The sequence below is a fragment of the Crocodylus siamensis genome, chromosome 1 (assembly GCF_052110815.1).
Source record: "Crocodylus siamensis isolate JL-2025a chromosome 1, ASM5211081v1, whole genome shotgun sequence".
NCBI lineage: Eukaryota > Metazoa > Chordata > Crocodylia > Crocodylidae > Crocodylus > Crocodylus siamensis.
Genome location: NC_143395.1, coordinates 258,105,519 through 258,125,294, shown reverse-complemented (window position 1 = coordinate 258,125,294; position 19,776 = coordinate 258,105,519). Strand labels below are relative to the sequence as shown.

At 42.4% G+C, this 19,776-nt stretch overlaps 1 protein-coding gene across 4 annotated transcripts in view; it reads left to right on the top strand.

Annotated features, from left to right (window-relative positions):
• PRDM15 (PR/SET domain 15) overlaps window positions 1–18,501 on the top strand; it is a 59,535-nt gene extending 41,034 nt beyond the window's left edge. For 3 of the 4 annotated variants that reach the window (XM_090061102.1, XM_090061092.1, XM_090061116.1), the window contains exons 16-25: window positions 866–1,000; window positions 4,196–4,359; window positions 4,920–4,999; window positions 10,718–10,837; window positions 11,538–11,669; window positions 12,139–12,222; window positions 12,399–12,574; window positions 15,042–15,122; window positions 16,042–16,254; window positions 16,704–18,501. In XM_090061102.1, the coding sequence (XP_089917228.1) occupies window positions 866–1,000; window positions 4,196–4,359; window positions 4,920–4,999; window positions 10,718–10,837; window positions 11,538–11,669; window positions 12,139–12,222; window positions 12,399–12,574; window positions 15,042–15,122; window positions 16,042–16,254; window positions 16,704–17,180 (1,662 nt within the window). In that variant the 3' untranslated portion in view covers window positions 17,181–18,501. The remainder of the gene's footprint in view (window positions 1–865; window positions 1,001–4,195; window positions 4,360–4,919; window positions 5,000–10,717; window positions 10,838–11,537; window positions 11,670–12,138; window positions 12,223–12,398; window positions 12,575–15,041; window positions 15,123–16,041; window positions 16,255–16,703) is intronic. The other variant, XM_090061110.1, reaches the window with a different exon arrangement.
• The last annotated feature ends 1,275 nt before the right edge of the window (window positions 18,502–19,776 follow it).

Here is a 19,776-nt window from a genome sequence, read left to right as displayed (position 1 = left end):
AAATGCTTCTGACCTCTGGTATAGACATACCTTGGAAGAACTTGGACATGCCATTTAACCCACAGTCTCTCATTTTACTCATCTGAAGAAAAAAGAAAGCTTGCCTACATCACAGGGACTACAACTTTCAAAAAAGTGTGAAAGGTACTACATAGAGTGAGTATTAGTTAGTATAGACATTTCTTGTACTAATCCACAGAGTACTTGCTGTTGGTCTACAAAGAGCTAGTTGGTCAACTGCTGCTGCTGCTTTTCCTTCTGTTTTGTGCTGTTATCTGCATTAAAAAGGCATCTGGAAAGATACACTAAATATTTGCTTAATCTTGCCTCCTCAAGAAAGCTATTGCCACGATTGCTACATGGCAGTTAAGTAACTGTGAATGAAAGGAGGGAGGTTCCTGAAATAGTCTCCTGGGTAACGTGTGAGAATTCCTAAAATAATGAATATCCTTGTGGGGAAATGTTTTATTTGTTTGACCCACCTGTTAGTACAATTAAGATTCAAGTGGCTTAGTGAAAAAATGCAATTTCTTTGATTTAATATGAGCTTGAGAGGTGCTGTGTTGTTCAGTAATGCCATTAAAATGATGTACAACTTTAACCATGTGCCAGTTTAATTCCTGCTGATACCTATAGTAACTTTTTATATATGCACAGCTTTGTCACTTAATAAATAAATGTGTCTAATCACGAACTGGGGGATTTTCACTTTACAGGGATTTTATTGGATGTGAAAGTATTTTATATTATGTTAGTACAGCTGGTTATGAAACAAGTTTGTATCTAAGAAGGGCAATGGATCTATTAAGCTTCAAAATAACTATTGGATTTAGTAAAATAGAATCTCCTTCCCTACCTTAAACAGGACATCGCACTAATGGATGACCACCAGAGAGAAGAGTTCATCGGTAAAATTGGAATCTCTTCAGAGGAAAATGACGACAACTCTGATGAAAGTGCAGATTCTGAGCCTCACAAGTATAGCTGCAAAAGGTGCCAGGTAGATTTAAATACTCCTTTTGAACTAATGTGTGCTTATTTCTTTATTTGTGTCTTTTAAAAGGAAAAAAATACGCTAAGCAGAATTTAAAAATGTTGTCAGTTAGCCAAGGAGGGGCCAGTATTTTGGTCCTCAGTAAAACACACGTGTAGATGCACCTTGTGTGCATTTTATCTGCTTACAGTTTAATGCCAAGTATATCAATAGTCTAAGAGTCCTGGCTTTGCCAAGAAGGGTGGAGAACATCTGGTAGTGCAGACACTCCTCAGAAGCATGAAATGTATGTTTAAAAAGGCCTCAGACATCAAACGTAGGTTCCCTCTTGCTTGGTGATTGATCTAGCCTCTAGACCAGTGGTTTTCAACCTTTTTGCATTTGTGGACCCCTAGAAATGTTTGAGTGGATGTGGGAGGCCCCTTTAAATTGTAAGTGTGGGTATTCACATACTTATTTATGACTGATCATATTCATCTTCTGTGGATCCCTTAAACATTGTCTGTGTACCACAGGTTGAAAACCACTGCTCTAAACTAATCTCTAAACAGTGGGTGGGTGCCACCACCACTGTTTTAAAGAGAGACAGTAGGCCAGTGGACAAAATAAGTGCATAGCTGCAGAAAGGTTAGGCTGTGAATCTCAGGTCTCATAGATGCCTAGACTCTGGAGAAAGCTAGGATTTCAAGCACAACTCTTATTATCAGCATTTCTTACAAGCATTCCCCTTATAGCTTGTTGACTATTGGGATGCCCACTCCTTACATAATTCATTCCATGCACAGTATGGAGACGTTAGGTGTCAAATTTAGTGGCATGTATTATGTTCTGGGAACCAGATATCTACGAGTTGTGTGTGGTAATGCTTAGTCTTGCTTTATCTGAGTCCCTTTATAGAGCTAAGAAGCTCAATTCATCGTCTGTAAAATAGGGATAATAATCCTCTTAGCCCTTGCCTGCATTTTCTGTTTAGACGCTAAGGTCTTTTGTACAACAACCATTTCTTTACTTGCATGTTTCTGGTACTTAGCAAAATTGGGCCTCAGCCTTAACTGGTGCTTCTGGTTGCTATTCTAATATCAGTGATTATGAAGTGTTTGATCTTGCATTTAATTTCCTGCCTCATTTGAATCCAGTTGTTTAAACTGGAAACTGCAACACCTGAAGCTGTGTTCTGAGCAACTCTTCTGATTGCCTATGCCACATAAATAATTACATTAACTACCCATAAATGTTTACAAATAAAAACAGAATTCATGCAATTCATGTTAAGAAGTTATCTCTGAACTGTGGTGATGGAGTATAACTGTAGTTGTTCAAATGAAACAATCCATGAATAGTGCTGGAGGTCACAGCAGTGGAATGCATGTGTTGGCATGGTATTAGGGGTTTAGACAGACTAACAGTTGCATTGGTATCAAGCAGATACAAGCTGCTGTGATGCAACTCTTACCTCTGAATGATCTTGTAATAACATGTGTGTGGCAGAAATCACTCTCTCTCTAACCCTGTTTCATTCAAGGTCAACGTTCAAGCAACTGAGCTCATTTTGTATCACTGCAGGATTATGTAGATGTGCAACAGCTGATATGGGCTCCCAAGCATCAGCTCCCTCTTTAAGACAGCCAGGATGTATCCACAGCCTAAAAAGGAGGTTCTTTCTGGCTGAAAATGTTGCCCTCTTGAATGTCTATGGGAGAGCACCACAAAAGTAGAAGTAAATTGTAGCAAAATAATAATCCCTTTATTAAGAAACCTTTTCTGTTTATCCTTCCCTCTTCCCCTAAGAGTGCAAAGACAAGTGTAAAAGATGTTCTCTCCATCTACAGGAATCTTGCACTAACAGCAAACTGAGGTTAGCTGTAGCTCTCTAGTCATCCCATCTCAAATAACTGAAGGCTTCCTAACAGAGTGGTGTGAGGCACTTCTTTACCTCTCCCATGGCTCCCTTGTGGTACCACCAGCAAAGGAGCTGCCTGAGCTACCATTTCAAAGAGGTCTCCTAAGCGAAAGGCTAATTTTGGTTGTCCTTCATAGGCATGTTTAGTATCAGGAACTGGGTACTGTAAACAGGTTGCTTTCCCCAGCGCCATGTTCCCTGTTATCCACGCCCTATGTGGGGCATCTTTGGAGTCCCCTCTAAGGTTTCTTGTATCCTGCTCTTTACTCACCTGTCACATCTTGATGGAAGTTATTATGTTGGTTCTTAAAAGCAGGAGCCTTCCTGTTGTATTTCATATGTTGGCGTCTTTTGCCTCCACAGGCCTTGACCTCAGTCTCTCTCTACCTAGGCCTCCCCATCTAAACCCACCAAACAGGGTTTGACTCAGAGACTCTAGCCCTCTTTCCTGCTCTAGTCTGGAGCCTGGTCTCCCTGGCCTAGAGGTCTAGCCACCAGCCCCACAACCAGGGTGGCACAAGTCCAAGGCCAGGGACAGACTTGCTTAGTCCCACCAAATAAATAAGATTGCACCACAGATGCACCAGACCTCCCTGGCCTTTTAAGATCACACCTTCAGGCACCAGGGTCTGTATACCCCCAAAAGCAACACCCCTGCTGGCACAGGGGTCCCCACTCCATAGTGGGCCCCAAAATGAGGCTTTCTCCTTTCCCTAATAACCTCATCCAAACCACCAGATATCAGTAACCAAAAGAAATACGGACAGTCCCATCCATGGGCAATAACAGTCACTAAAAAAAAAGGTGATCAAAGAAAGCTGCATGCCAGCTTACATTTATGCTGGGTTTGTGCTTCAGCTCCCCACCATCGGCTTCTGGGGTGGCTGCTGTCTCTCAGGGCTTCTGTAGTCTCCTCTTCCAGCCTTTGGACCACTCATCAAGCCTCTCATAGAGCTCTGGGATGCATTCCTTCCCCTTTGGCTACCAGGGCTGACTGCTGCTCTCCCCAGGGTTTTTATAGTCCTGGCCTGCCCCTTCCAGTCAGCTGACTAGCTGGCCAGGCTCAGGATTTAACCCCTTCCTTTCCAGCATTCTGTGCCCAAAAAGTCCTGGCCTTAACAGGGTGGACTTGTCTTCTAGTAACAGGGCTAGGGGGTCCCTGTTACAGGTGCCTACTTCTGTGTGTGTATAATTGCTGATTATTAGCTATTTGTGCTGTCAATCTCAATAGCAAGCTAACTAGTCACCTTTTTCCTGAGATTCCCACCCCCCCATGCATTCACTGTTGTTCAATTCCACAGTTAACCTTTGGCAGAGGGAAGGAGTACCTGAAACACATAATGGATGTTCACAAAGAGAAAGGCTATGGCTGTAGTATCTGTAATCGACGATTTGCTTTGAAGGCAACTTACCATGCCCACATGGTCATTCATCGAGAGAACCTGCCTGATCCCAATGTGCAAAAGTAAGATACATTTAACTAATCATATGTGGAGACTACTTTTTGCGATTACAGTGGCTGTTTCAAGTATTAGCATTTAGTAATGGCATTAGTAGGAAGGAGAGAAAGAAGTATTGGAATACCCAAAACTTTATTTGTGCAGTTTTAATATGCCAGGAAAAAAATCCTCCCTTAATTTCTTTTTGATTTAAATATGGTATTCATTGACGTTGTTTGGGCTCATATTGTCTTCTTATCATTATGTGAGTGATGCCATTGGAACTGTTTGTTTTGTTCGCAGCTGTACAGTTAGATCCTCATTTATAGTAGGAAACAAAAGGAAAGACTAAAGTCCTGGATTTATAAAGTAAAGAATTTTAATCTAATAAATGTATGAGTTGAAGGCATGGTATTGCCTGGCTGTGCTTAACTTTTGGTGTTGTTTATGTTTCTTCCCGCCCCCCCCGGAAGTTTTCTAGTAAGTCTTTTCAGACAGTTTACAGGTACAGATTGAGATTACAGAAGACCATAGGTCTGTCAAAAGAGAATGTAAATATTGCTTTATTTTTTTGGTTTTTTTTCAGATATATCCATCCGTGTGAAATTTGTGGAAGGATATTTAATAGCATAGGGAATTTGGAACGACATAAGCTTATTCACACAGGTAAAAAATGCTGTTCGCTTTTTTCCCCTTGTAAATTATTAATACAAAAAAACAATCCTGTCCATTTTAGCTTCAGAATCCCTACCTTTCCTTGTCAGGAAAAGAATATGTATGATAACCCATAATAACAATTACCCCCTAAACTGATTCACAGTAAGCACTGGGTAAAGATAGAGGGAATATACTGTCCAACAATCAAGCTTACTATATTACCATGACTAAATATTGCAGGCCCATTCAATATATAATCTCCCCTTTATGAGCACAATGATAACCTAAAAATTAAGCTCAGAACCATCACCTTTAGCACCTATACGTAACAATATAGAATTTAATCCTAGTAATTTATTAGGAAGCTTTAATATTTGGGAACACATGGGAATAAAAGATTCTGACAGTTATTCAAAGGAAATGGAGCTTTTGACAAAATGCAGTGTACCGTGGGTGACATTAAAATCCCATTTTTTCCAATACCTGCAATTGAAAGACTTTTCAACACATTCCCAAAGAAAGGTAAAACCAGTACCATAGCAAGGAAATTTGGCGCCTGAGGCAAGCCCACAATGGCAGCCTGCCTCCGCCTTGTGCACAGATCCAGGGGGCACCCCACCCTGCCCCATGCTTGCCTGGGGGTGTATGCAGTGGTGGAAGCCACCCTTCCTCCATCCCCACACCCCCGCAAACAAGCCACTTACGGCTCCACCCCATTCCCACCCTGGCTAGACGGCACCTGTTCGCACCCCTTCGCTTCCACACCTTGGGCAGTCGCCCTGCTCACTTCCTCCACCTTACTATGGTACTGGGTAAAACTCAGTAAAAATCTAACAGAACTGAAAAAAAATTGGTCACACCTATGAAACCCATATTGTCTGTGTTATATGAAGTAATTTTAAATAGTCATATGAAAGAAAAAACTCTGTTTATGACAAAGTGGGTTAATGACATTGGATCAGAAATTAGTGCTAAAGAAAGAGAGACCATTTGCAACAATGGTCCTCAGATCCATCTGCACAATAATAGAAGAAAATTAATTTTAAAATAATATATCCTATATCAGTAATAGCATCCAATTCTGGTCTTCACACTTTAGAAAGGACATGGAGAAACTTGAGAGAGTCCAGAGGAGAGCCATGCGCATGATTAGAGGTCAAGAGAGCAGGCCTTATGAGGAGAGGCTGAGAGGCATGGGACTCTTCAGCCTGGAAAGAGAAGACTCGGCGGGTACTTGGCAGCTTATAAGTATATAAGGGGTCGGAGAATATCTGTTCACCAGGGCACCCCAACGGATGACGAGGTCTAATGGTCACAAACTGCTGGAAGACCATTTTAGACCAGACATGAGAAAAATCTTCTTTACTGTCCGAGTCTCCAGAGTCTGGAATAGATTCCCCCCAGAAGTGGTGCAAGCACCTACTCTAGATAGGTTCAAAAAACACTTGGATGCTCACCTTGCTGGGGTCATCTAACCCTGGCTTACTTCCTGCCTTTTGGGCAGGGGGCTGGACCCAGTGATTTTGCAAAGTCCCTTCCAGCCTTAACATCTATGAAATTTCTCACACCCCACTTAAAATTAAGCATATTTTTGGTACAGGAGCAGGAAACTGTTGTAGAGAGTGCAGTCTTGTGAAGATTCTACCACCTATGGTGGACGTATTCTAGAATGAAACTGTTCTGGAAGAAGGATGGAGGTATAATGAGGAAAATAAGAATGCCAATACTCGGATAACTCCTTAGTGTTCATATTGATCCATCCTGACAGTACAACAAAATGGGTATAATTCGAATTAGCCCAGGCTACAGAGAAAGTTCTGAACTTTTCTAGTGGCATTTGAATCAGAGATTTTGGTTTGAGTCCATTTCTGATACAAGGAAAAGACCTGAGGTTAGTTCAGGTATAGTTTGAACCAAGATGCTGAGATTTAAGGAAGAGGTTAAGGGACCTGAACCTGTTCAGCTGCCACAAGAGAAGGCTGAGGGGGGCTGTTTAAAAACTAGTCAGGGGGACCAGTAGGCATTGGGGGAGTCCCTGTTCCCCCAAGCACTACCAGGAGTGACAAGAAATAACGGTCACAAGCTGGCAGAGGGTAGATTTAAGCTAGATATCAGGAGGCGCTACTTCACTGTCAGGGCGGCTAGGATCTGGAACCAACTTCCAAGCGAAGTGGTGCTGGCTTCTACCCTGGGGGTCTTTAAGAGGAGGCTAGATGAACACCTTGCTGGGGTCGTTTGACCCCAGTACTTTTTCCTGCCATGGCAGGGGGTTGGACTTGATGATCTGCTCAGGTCCCTTCCAACCCTACCAACTATGAAACAAAAATTGCACGTAAAAATCTTAAGGAATTGATCACTTATCTACTAGTGACTGAAAGAATCAAAATTGCAAAAACATGGAAGAGAACACCCCTAAAATAGCTGCCTAGTTTCAAAAAGATTGGGAAGTTTTATAATGGAAATCAGTATTTGTAGAAGAGAAGGAAAATATACTTGGAAATTGTATAGGCATTTTTGGAATTTGCTTAAAGAAAAAAGAAGTATCTCTGGCATCTAAACCAGAAAATGTAAGGAACTGTTTTGAATACTGAAGAAAAGTATAGGATCTGTGAGCTAGGACTTAAGAACGAATTTTAAATAAATCTAAAAATCGGAGATGAGCAGAAGAATGACATTTGTATTATGCAGAGTTCTAGGGGAAAAGAAGGTGTGAATTATTATATAATAGAAACATGAAGGCTTAATGTCAATGGAAATATAAAGGAACTGAAAGGAAGAGAATACAATGCAAGACACTTGTGGATATTGACTTGGGTTAAGGGAGCACTGTTGGTAGAAGATAAGTGCCTTCATATATCTTTTTAGGAGAAATGGATCTCTTTATATGTCACATCTGTTATTTGATTAGTTTGATTAATTAATAAATAAAATTACAAAAAAACCATTTATTAACATTGCAACATTTATGCTTCATGGCAAGCCAGTTTTCTCCACCAAATAGTTTTGAAGAAAGTAAATAATAGCAGAGCCCTGATGTTATAACAGAGTCTTTATCCAGTAAAATATTGACTTTGTAGTCCATCACTACTGAAATCTTCATCCGTGCCTTTATTTCTTTGTCACCTGGAAAACTGCAGTTTCTTCTATCCATGCTGATTTCCCAAAGTGCCAGTTCCTTTCTCCAGCACAAGCAGAATGCCATAGCCGATTTCTTGCATTATGTCATCCTTAACCCACTTTATTCTGTCCCCATTGCTCATTTCTGGATCCAGTTCAGATATGGTCTTTGGTTTTTGTAAACTTCTTTGGGCTTATTCTAACTCTTTATCTTCATCCTCCTACCCTTTCTACTCCTTTCCCTCAAAACCACTCATAGTTTCATAGTTTCTAGGGTCAGAAGGGACCTCAGTAGATCATCTAGTCCGACCCCCTGCCATGGCAGGAAATAATACTGGGGTCAAACAACCCCAGCAAGATGTTTATCCAGCCTCCTCTTAAAAACCCCCAGGGTAGGAGCCAGCACCACTTCTCATGGAAGTTGGTTCCAGATCCTAGCCCCCCTGACCGTGAAATAGCGCTTCCTAATATCTAGCCTAAACCTGCCCTCTGCCAGCTTGTGACCGTTATTCCTGGTCACTCCTGGCAGTGCACGGGGGAATAGTGACTCCTCCAATGCCTGCTGATCCTCCCTGACTAGTTTATAACAAGCCACTAGATCCCCCCTCAACCTTCTCTTTTGGAGGCTGAACAGGGTCAGGTCCCGTAGCCTCTCCGCATAGGGCTGCCCTGCTGTCCCCTGATCATGCGAGTGGCCCTCCTCTGGACCCTCTCCATGCTGTCCACATCCCTCTTGAAGTGCGGCACCCAGAACTGGATGCAGTACTCCAGCTGCGGCCTGACCAGTGCCGCATAGAGGGGGAGGATCACCTCTTTGGACCTGCTCGAGATGCATCTGTGGATGCATGACAAGGTGCGGTTGGCCTTCCTGACTGCCTCCCCACACTGCCGGCCCATGTTCATCTTGGAGTCAATGACGACTCCAAGATCCTTTTCCACCTCCGTACTGACAAGAGGGGAGTTCCCTAACCTGTAGGTATGGTGCCGGTTGTTCCTCCCCAGGTGCATCACCTTGCACTTGTCTGTGTTGAATCCCATCCTATTCTCGTCCTCCCACCCTTGTAACCTGTCTAGGTCTGATTGTAGCCTGATGCTTCTTTCTAGTTTGCCCACATCCCCCCACATCTTAGTGTCATCAGCAAATTTGAACAGGGTGCTTTTTACCCCCTCGTCCAAATCACTGATGAAGATGTTGAACAGTGCGGGCCCGAGGACCGAGCCCTGCAGAACTCCACTGCCCACATCCTTCCAAGTTGAGAAGAACCCATCCACTACCACCCTCTGGGTGCGGCTCTCCAGTCAGTTGGCGACCCAATTGACTGTGTGGGTGTCGACACCACGGTCCCCCAGTTTCTTAATGAGAACAGGGTGAGAGACAGTGTCGAAAGCCTCCCAGAAGTCCAGGAAGACTATGTCCACCGCTACCCCTGCATCTAATGATCTGGTAATCTGATCGTAGAAGGCCACCAGGTTGGTCTGACAGGACCTGCCACTGATGAACCCATGTTGGTTGCCCCTAAGCATGCAGTCCCCTGCTGACCCCTCATGGATGCGTGCCAGCATAATTTTCTCAAACAGCTTGCTTAGGATCGAGGTAAGACTAACTGGCCTATAGTTTCCTGGGTCCTGCTTCCTCCCCTTTTTGAAGATGGGAACCACGTTGGCCCTCTTCCAGTCCTCTGGCACCACACCAGAGCACCACGAGTGCTCATAAAGCCATGCCAGGGGTCCTGCAATGACCTCGGCCAATTCCTTTAGGACTCTAGGGTGGAGATCACCTGGGCCGGGTGACTTGAATACGTCCAGCCCCTCCAGAAGCTCCCTAACTAGTTCCTTGCTAACCTTTGGCCCAGGTGCACCTCCCCTAGGGCCCGAGTGGGGCGGCTGTTCTGGTCCCTACTTAGAAAGACAGAGGCAAAGAAATCGTTAAACATGTTAGCTTTGTCGTCTGGCATGATGACCAAATTTCCCAACGTGTCGTGCAAGGGCCCCACGTTACCCGGGACCTTCTTTTTGCCCCCTATGTATTTACAAGTGCTTGAAATCATTGCCCAGCATCATTAGAGCTGTCATCTCCACAGGGAGACAATATGGCAGAGTAACACCTTCAGTACCCCTGAGGGAGACAGTAAAAGGCATCCATCAAAAATGCATTGTCTAACCTGCCTTTTTTAACTTTGAGGAGGTAGGACCTGCTGCTGCTGCAGGGGCATAGTGGAAGGATATTTTCCGGATAGGAGGCTGGTGCCCATCAGTTCACATCCTCTTGTAAGTAATCTGAAGATGGATGTGTGGGCAGCATGACATGAGCTCTTCTATACTTAAAAAAAAAATCTCAGCATTATTGATGAAAAAGCATTACTTACAATTTATTGTCAGAGCCTGCTCTAAGGTTAACTTGTATATTTTGGCCTCATTCTTGCTTTGGAGCTCATAAAAACCTCTCTCATAATAAATTTTGGGACACAGAATATATACAAAAAGCTGTTCAGTAGTTGGGTTATTCCACAGTGAGTCTGTTGCCAGAGATTTGTCACCTTTTAGGAATACACATATTTTCCACCAGGGATCTTGTTTTATATTAATGGGTTGGTTTTTTTTTTATTTAAGGTGTAAAAAGCCATGCCTGTGAGCAGTGTGGTAAATCATTTGCCAGAAAGGACATGTTAAAAGAGCATATGAGAGTCCATGATAACATCCGAGAATACTTGTGTGCAGAATGTGGTAAAGGTATAGCCATTTCCTTGTTTTCCATTTCTCTGAGACTTCATGCATGTCCTTTTGTCATAATAAAAAATACACCAACACTGAATGCTGAGATAGGAGATACTCACGGTGAAAGGAGTCCTGCACTTTGAACACTTTGCTCACGATCAAGGGGCACATAAGCTCTCCCTTTATTTTATATTCCTCAGTTCCTTGGTCTTCAGTCTGATTTTTAAAGATTTGTATCTGTCATTCTGCTATTTGAGGAGTGTTTGTCCCCATCCCACTTTCAGCTCAAGAAAGAGCCAAAAAGATCACAGCTTAACTGTTACATTCTAGGGTGATTTTTCAGTGTTAGCAACTAGAATAAGTACACTTATTAAAATTAAAAAGCATAATTATTGCTATAATTATTAAATTGGAATACATGTACATTACTTTATAACTTGACCAAATTTGAATATCTGTTCAAATGATTTTCATTTGTTTTGTGGAGAATTTGAAACAAAATCACCCATAAAAGTGTACCTCTAGCTAAATTATTAAAAACAACCATTTGGTGATGCAGTCTACTGGAAACCAAATGGCGACCATTTCCTTGTAACATGCTTGTCCTGAATTGTCTTGCTGCCCATTGGAGGAGGGATACATGTGGAGAATGTGGCCTTATTTTTGTATCAGGCCTTTAGCAAGATCTCTCTCTCTCTGTCTCTCTCTCTCAAAGGAATGAAGACAAAACATGCTCTACGTCATCACATGAAGCTCCACAAGGGGATTAAAGAATATGAATGCAAGGAATGCCATCGGAAATTTGCACAGAAAGTCAATATGCTGAAGCACTACAAAAGGCACACAGGTGAGAGCTCCTCCAAGGACCCATTGTCCTGTGGAAGTTTTACTGAATTAGCTAAATGGGGCAGGGGGTGTTTAAAACTTTATTTGGACATTTCAGGAAGAATTATACTCAAAGCAGTGAGACCACAAAGAATACAGTTTAAAAGGAATATGGATATTAGGTTTCCAAAAGTAGGAACACCTTGGCTTCATGCTGTGTGATTTTCTTTTTTTAAATGGACCACTGACTATAGGCTAAGTGTTGGGTACTCTTTTTGTCTTGAATTAAGTTTTGAACTTTAATCTGCAAAGCTAAATCTTACTCGGGGCACTTGCTTCTTCACAGGTATTTCCTGTAGTGCTTTTGCAAACAGTGGCACAGCTGGGGAATAAAAATGACTAGTGAGAATGATTTGTTTTAGTAAAGATTCGCGCTTGTCCCAATACTTTTAATTGTTATTGTTCTGATTAAATATTCTCTGTCCATGCAGGGATCAAAGATTTCATGTGTGAGCTTTGTGGGAAAACGTTTAGCGAAAGAAACACAATGGAGACTCATAAACTGATTCATACAGGTAAATCCTCTCCAATAACAGTTTCAAAGACAACAATTTGGCAGATTTGGTATACTGGATTAACTTTTTCACTATGTTATTAAAGGAACTGACCTAGTTTCTGAAATACTGGAAATCAGCTTTACAGTATTCACTTTGAGAGCTAGATGCTAATGTTTTTTTTCATTTGCTGTCAGTAGGGAAACAGTGGACATGCTCAGTCTGCGATAAGAAATATGTCACTGATTACATGCTTCAGAAACACATCCAACTAACTCATGATAAGGTGGAAGCTCAGAGTTGTCAGCTTTGTGGGACGAAGGTTTCTACTAGAGCTTCAATGAGCCGGCACATGAGACGCAAACACCCAGAGGTGGGTAACATAGCATACAAATTATAGCTTATTATATATTTATTTGGCTACTTCGTTACTTCAGGTATGCCATACAGTTCATCTTTTTTCTGTTTTGGCAGCTCTGATTCTAATTTAGACTGTCCTTAATTTATACCAGGTGAGCTTAAAGCCCAGTCTGGGGGGCAGATCTGGCCCACCACGCCAGGTCATCCAGCCCTTGTGCTCCCCACTGGTCTGGAAATGTGGTGATGGGAGAGTGGTGGCACCACTCCTCTGCTGCCAAATTTCCAGATCTGTGGGCCCTGTGTGCTGGATCAGGCACCTGATCCCAGTGTGTGGGGCTGGGTGAGAGCAGGGCCAGGGTCCAATCCTGGCATGTGGGAGGCTAGAAGGGGGCAGTGCTGAGAAACAGGGCCCTAGCCCAGTCTGAAGGTCCAGGAGAGAACAATGCCAGGCTTCTGGGGCTTGATCCCAGCATGCAGAGACAGTGCTGGGCCCTACGGCCTGATCTTGGCATGCCAGGCTCAATATGGCCTGCAGACCAATGCATGTCACTCATCTGGCACATGGGGCCAAAAGCTTGAGCACCACTGATCTACACCAATATGTCCCTTGGTTCTGTTGTTTGACTATTTTTATACTTATCATTTTCTGCTGAATTCTAAGAACTAAAGAATTCCTTCTTTCCTAGTTTTAAAACTATTTCTACTAAATCTTAAATCCATATTTATTGGAGACGGAGAGTGTTCATTCACTGGTGTCCAGAGTAGATATTTTTATTCTGTTCATGGCATCCTGTAACAGGTAGCCCTTCCCAGTGCCATCTTCTCTGTTAATCTGTGCCTTAGATGGGGCTTCCTTGTAGTCTTCTTTGGAGTTCTTATGTCCCGCACTCTACTCACCTGCCACATCTTGATGGAAATTCTTGTTGATGTTCTTGCGGGCAGGAGACTGTCTATTGTATTTTGTATGTTGGGGTCTTCCACCTACACAGGCCTGACCCCTGTCTTTCTCTAGCCAGGCCTCCCTGTCTAAAACCCACCAAACAGAGTTAGACTCTGAGGCTCTAGCCTTTTCCGGAGTTGGGCCTTGTTACAATTTGGCCCCCTGGTCCTCCTCAGGCTCTCCGCAGCCCTGTCTCGCTCTGTGCCTTCAATGGTGCTCGGGCTCTCTACAGCCCTGCAAAGTACTGCGCCCTCTCTGGCACCAGGGTCCTTGTGCTGCCATGGGTCCCCTATGAGGCCTCCTCCATCCCCTAACAGCCTCACCCAAGCCACCAGCCTTATTCAATAATCAAAAAAAGGAAAAAATAACAACTGCCACCAACCAATATGATCAAGCAAAGCAGCAGATCAGCTTACATTCACAGGGTTCGTGCTTCAACTCCCTACCATCGGCTACAGTCGTTGCTGTGGTACAGCTGCTGTCTCCCCACAGCTTCCATAGTTCCCGCCTTTGGACCGCTCACCCAGCTTCTCTGTGGAGCTCTCAGAGGCACTCCTTCCCCTTCAGCTGCTGTCCCCCTTACTGCCACTCTGCCCAGCGTTTTTATAGTCCTGCCCCCTCCAGTCAGCTGGCCAGGTTTGACATTTAACCCTTTCCTCACCAGCACTCCATGCCCAGAAAATTTGAGCCTTAAAGGGGCGTACTTGCTTTCTGGTGACAGGGCTAGGGTTCCCTGTTATACATCCCTTTTATGTATTTGTTGACAGCCATCAAGTTTGCCTTCAGAACTTCTTCAGTCTATATTAAAAATTGGCCTGCTTCCTTAACCTTTCTGTTATTGGTCACATTTACAAATAGCCTGTCACTGTTATGGCTTTGCCTCAAACTCCTAACTCTTCTCTAGGCTGAGAAACTAAATAAATGGTACAACATTTTAATCTTTTGCATTAAAAACACAGCTGAGTAATGAAGTTCTTACAATATGGACAGCCAGTGGTTTCCATTCTTCAGTAAACAGATTTATAACTCCTGTTGTATACAGTGAACCACAACACACTTTAAGAGATTTATGGCTCAGGAACACTGTAATTTTTGTTGCTTCTTGAGGCCACAGGACAGGTAAACAGTATTTTGTTATCCCTAAAATTCATTAGTTTTAGTGAATTCTGATCTGTCTAGGGAGTGGGAAGAAAATGGTGTTATTGCTGCTCTTCTGCTTAAGCTTAATTTCAAACTGTATAGTTGCTCTGGTCCTATGGCATGTTATGTTGATTTACATTATGCTTTCCCCAGAGAGCTTGATGCCAGTGATTTGATTAAAAAAAAAAGTTATGGCTTAATTGCTGCGCTTTTAACAAGAAAGGAAAGAATGCCACAAAATTATTAACGTTATGCATTAAATTCTTTATATCAGTAAACTGCACCAATTAACAAGTTCAGCTGTATTTTCTTGTCCTGTGACTTCTCATTAATGAAACACTGCCACTGTTTGTGTGCTTCTCTAGCTGTAACTTATTTGGTGTTCTCTGTTCATCGCTAGGTCCTTTCGGTTCGAATTGATGATTTAGAGCAGCTCCCAGAAACTACCACTATTGATGCCTCCTCTATTGGAATTGTTCAGGTAAACTAACCACAGCAGAATCCTGAATCTTCTGTAGCTCTGCAGCCTCATCTTTAACCAGTTTTTTCCCATTGATATTTAGGACTTACCATTGCTGCTTAAAAATTCCAAAATATGAATATTCTCATCAGCACAGTGGTTTGGATTCAGGATCCGGTACACACTTTGGTTGTTTGGCATTTGCATTTGCTCACAGGCATAATTATAACAAGCTGGGAAAAACTTTTTTCCTAAAATTGGAGTAATAGGCTTGGAAGTCCAATTTTAAATGTTGTACATTATTCTAAGGGTAGTGTCTGGCATCTCTGACTAAGATTGGTCTGTGCTTTGTGTAGAGAGACTTGGGAGAAAAAAGATCAGGAAGGAAATCCAGGTGAAAATGGAGCAGAAGTAGGAACAGTTCACCAAGTGTTACTATTTATCAGTTATTCATTTCACTACATTTTGGTTGTGTGCATGGAGGATTAGAAACAAAGGACCTGCCATAAAAGCTTTACATCAGTGATAAGTGAACAGGGAGCCTGTGGAGATAAATATTATAGAATCCAGAAAATGGAGTGGCAAAGGAGAGAGCAAAAGAGGATACTCAGGGTGGGAGTGGACAAGAGTGAAAAACAAATGCAGAATGAATGTAAAAATCAGGGCAGGAAGAGAGAGAGCAATTCTAATATAAATCAAATCCCATGCCTAAAACAAAGGCAATAATAGGCTGTTTCGTGGGAGTAGTACTATATAACAGAGTTAATCCTAGGTTGTGAGACCATTCTTTCAAATCTGCCCTTTTTAATATATTGTTGTCTTCATCTGAGGGTAGACAGTAAACCTGCATTCGAGGATAGCCTCTCATTCAGATCTTTGCATAGCTAAACTGCTTGAGCAAGGGCTTTTTTGTCATGCTGAAAACTCTCTATTTCTGCAGCCAGAGCTAGCCCTGGAACAGGGAGAGTTACCAGAAGGTAAGCAGCATATGAAAGCTCCTAAACGTGGCCAGAAGCGAAAGCAAAAAGGAGGTGAAGAGGAGGAAACACAAGTGCCTGAGGACCCTGCCTTCAGTGAATACACAGAAAAAGAAGCAGAATTCACAGGGAATGTTGGAGATGAAACCAACTCAGCTGTACAAAGCATTCAGCAGGTGAGTTCCCCTGGAAAGTTTATAGACTGGAGACATGCTCCAAGCATCAGGGCTCCTGGAATCCTGACAGACTTGCGTGAGCCGAGCATTTAAAGATGATGGTAGGAAACTGCAATAAAAAGAAGAATAGAAAGTTCAGAAGAATGAGGAGTCTGTTTAATCCTGCCCTTTCCACTAAAATCCTCACCTTATTTCAGCCCGTCTGCTGCATGCCACCAATTTGTTGGAACTACAAACTTGAAATTAATTAAGGAAACCTTTTTGAATATTATATGTCTGTCTTTTTCATTGCCTTCTTCCATTTGTAGCAGCAGTCAGATCTCCCTCTATAGTTAGCAGTAAAACCATCAAAATGGGCAGCATTCACCCAGTCCTTCCTGTTGCTAGTTATTTTACAGATAGTCTGAAATCATAAGGGTTAGGTTTTATTTTCTGTTTTTCTTCCTTAGGTGGTGGTGACCCTTGGCGACCCAAACGTCACAGCCCCTTCCAGCTCTGTTGGGTTGACAAATATCACTGTCACTCCCATTACCACAGCAGCTGGAACCCAATTTACGAACCTTCAGCCAGTGGCTGTTGGCCACCTGACTGCACCTGAACGACAGTTACAGCTTGACAATTCAATTCTTACTGTGACATTTGATACTGTCAGTGGTTCTGCCATGCTTCACAATCGCCAGAACGATATTCAGATCCAGCCACAGACAGAGGCAGCCAATCCTCAGTCTGTGGCCCATTTTATAAACCTGACCACCTTGGTGAACTCCATTGCTCCTCTAGGGAACCAGATAACAGAGCAGCATCCCTTGACATGGAGGGCAGTACCTCAGTCTGATGTCCTGCAGCCCCAGTCACAGCAAACACAACAGCAGTCAGGACAACAGCAAGTTCAAACCGAGCAGCAGCAACAGATGTACAGCTACTAATTTATACTTGGAAAACGCTTTGAAATGAATAGGACTGGGAGAGCGAGCAAAATCTCTGGGGAACTTTTAACAGAATTGTTCTGTGGAGACCAAATAGAAGTGGGGAAATGTTTATACAATGAAATGTAAACTAAGATTGGCAGAGCACCCTTGCAGCGATTGAGTCCTGAGGTCCCTGCACATTCTCTAAACATTGCAGCGAGTCTTGCCCTAAATTCTGCACTCCATTGTGATGGTATGTTTAATGTAGTAATGCTTCTGGATTCAGCAGGAGCATCACAATGGACCTGACACAAAAATGTGGAGAAATCACAAATGGTTAACGTGACTCTAAAGCTTACAACACCCCTTCAGCCATAAAACATACATTTCTTTCCAGTCTGGAGGGTATGGAGATGATATTGACAGTGTGCTGGGATTCACTGGTAATCACCTTGTAGAGACTGTAATGTTAAGACATGAATAAGCAAAGTGATAATTGTCTTGTTTTATTCTTCTTTTAATCATGTATCTACCAGAGCATTTGATAAAGTAGGTGGGGTTTGGGGCTGGGTGGGGGGAAGGTATGATGTGGAAGAAAATGTACCTTAATTTCACAAACTATTTCCATTCTGGTGATGGAAAATCCTTGGCCTTTAACAACAGTGTCAGTGTTACTTGAATCAAATAGCCAATCAAATGTTAAGGAGACTTTTACAGTCTTCTAGTAAAGATAAAAGCAAACCAGTGATGAACTGAAACCATGTCGTGGTGAAATTTTATGTAATTTTTTTTCAAAGCTGCTTTAATATGGCTTTTAGCTAGGGGCCTTGTTATACGTTATGCTGTGAGCCGCACAAATATTGACTGGTGTTAGTGCTAGCTTGGAGTTTGGAGCAATCATATCCTTAGTCTAGAAATCATCTCTGATTGTCCCCCACCTGCGCAGCTTTGACTTGCAAGTAGAGGCAGGGATAGGACTAGGAGCTGTAGCTGTGAGTTACTATTAGGGGGCTAGTGAGCCAGGACAGGCTTCTATCCCTGCTGTACCAGCAGGAGTGTGAGAGATCCTGGGATAGTGGAGGATTTTGGCTTGGGCGGCACATCTATGGGAACTGCCATACCATAATGGAACAGGAGCTGGGTAGTACAGATCAGAGATAGTCCTGCCCTGCAGCGGCTTAACTTTGAGCCACATAACTGCTTAAAGCCACTTAAGGTGTCAATGTATGCAGGGGTTAAGCGCTCTAGGAGCTGCCCAAAATTACTATGTAACAAGGCCCTAACAGGCTTGAAAAAGAAGTGATCAGTCCCCTTTGATCAAGTTCAAGATGTGAATTTACCAATTAGTCTTTCATTGTGTAATAAACATTTGAGAGAGTAATTTTTACATATAAATATATATGCGTGTGTGTATGTATGTGTGTGTGTGTATGTATGTGTATATATATGTATGTATATATGTGTGTGTGTGTGTGTGTGTGTATATATTTAGCCTTTGTACTTTCATGTGTGTTCCTGGTGAATGTTTATAATAAGGACCCTGCTATGATTTTGGTCCTTTTTTGTTTTGTTTTGTTTTGTTTTCTCCCTTTGTTCTTCTGAAACGCAGAATTGGTGTGTGAAGTCTGCTTGTAAAACTTCCAGAACCCACCATCACCACACACTGATTATGTGTGGACACAAAAAAGTCAAAGTGCAATGTCTGGCATATTTGATACTCTGCCACAAGGAGGCAGCTTGAGCCTGTGGATAATTAGACAAGCCCTGCCTGGCTATAGGGGGAAATTAAGGATTACTTCAGCCATTTATCATAGCTGATACTGCCTGGTAAATATTCGCTACCTGGTAAATTGTAACTTTTGCATTTCCTTATGCTGCTGAGCAGTCTGGATTGTTGTATGTCAAGATGAAGATCATCTCCCATATAAAGAAAGCAGCATTATTGTTTTCAAAGAGCAGTGAATACTAAAAGTTGCTCTTTGTCACTGAAATCACAAAAGTTACGTTGTATCTTCCAAGCCATCAGTGAATGAAGAACAGGTTCCTTTACGCTGATTGCTACAGACAGAGGCACTCCAATATGATAAGACAGACAATAAGGCAGTTGATCAATGCAAATAGACTGGTGTTAATGAAAGGCTCATCTGTGCCTAATATCTTAATTAAAATGTTCAGTTCATAAACAAAAAATGATTAGGAATGAGTCAAAATTAAAAGCATGTATCAACAGGACCCATTTAACCCCAGGCAAATGTATTATAACTCCCAAAGAATAACTCTACAAAAGCAAACACCTCAAAATACGAATGTCTAGAAACAAACAGTAAAGGGATGCAGTCACTTCACTCATAATTACTTGGTCCTTATGCTGTCCAGGGGCCTTAACCAGGACTGGGGCGTTAATCTGCTTGGCATACCATGGTAAAAACATACCACGAAGATGGTTGTACCTCTAGAACCAACCAAATAAAAGTCATACCATGTATTCTTCCTTCAATAATTATCACTCCTGACAAATTCCATCTCTTTGTTCAACCTAAACTATGCACCCTTGCTGTGTTCTGAAATAAAAACAAAAGATTCTGTATATATAGAAGAAATACTCTATTTAATT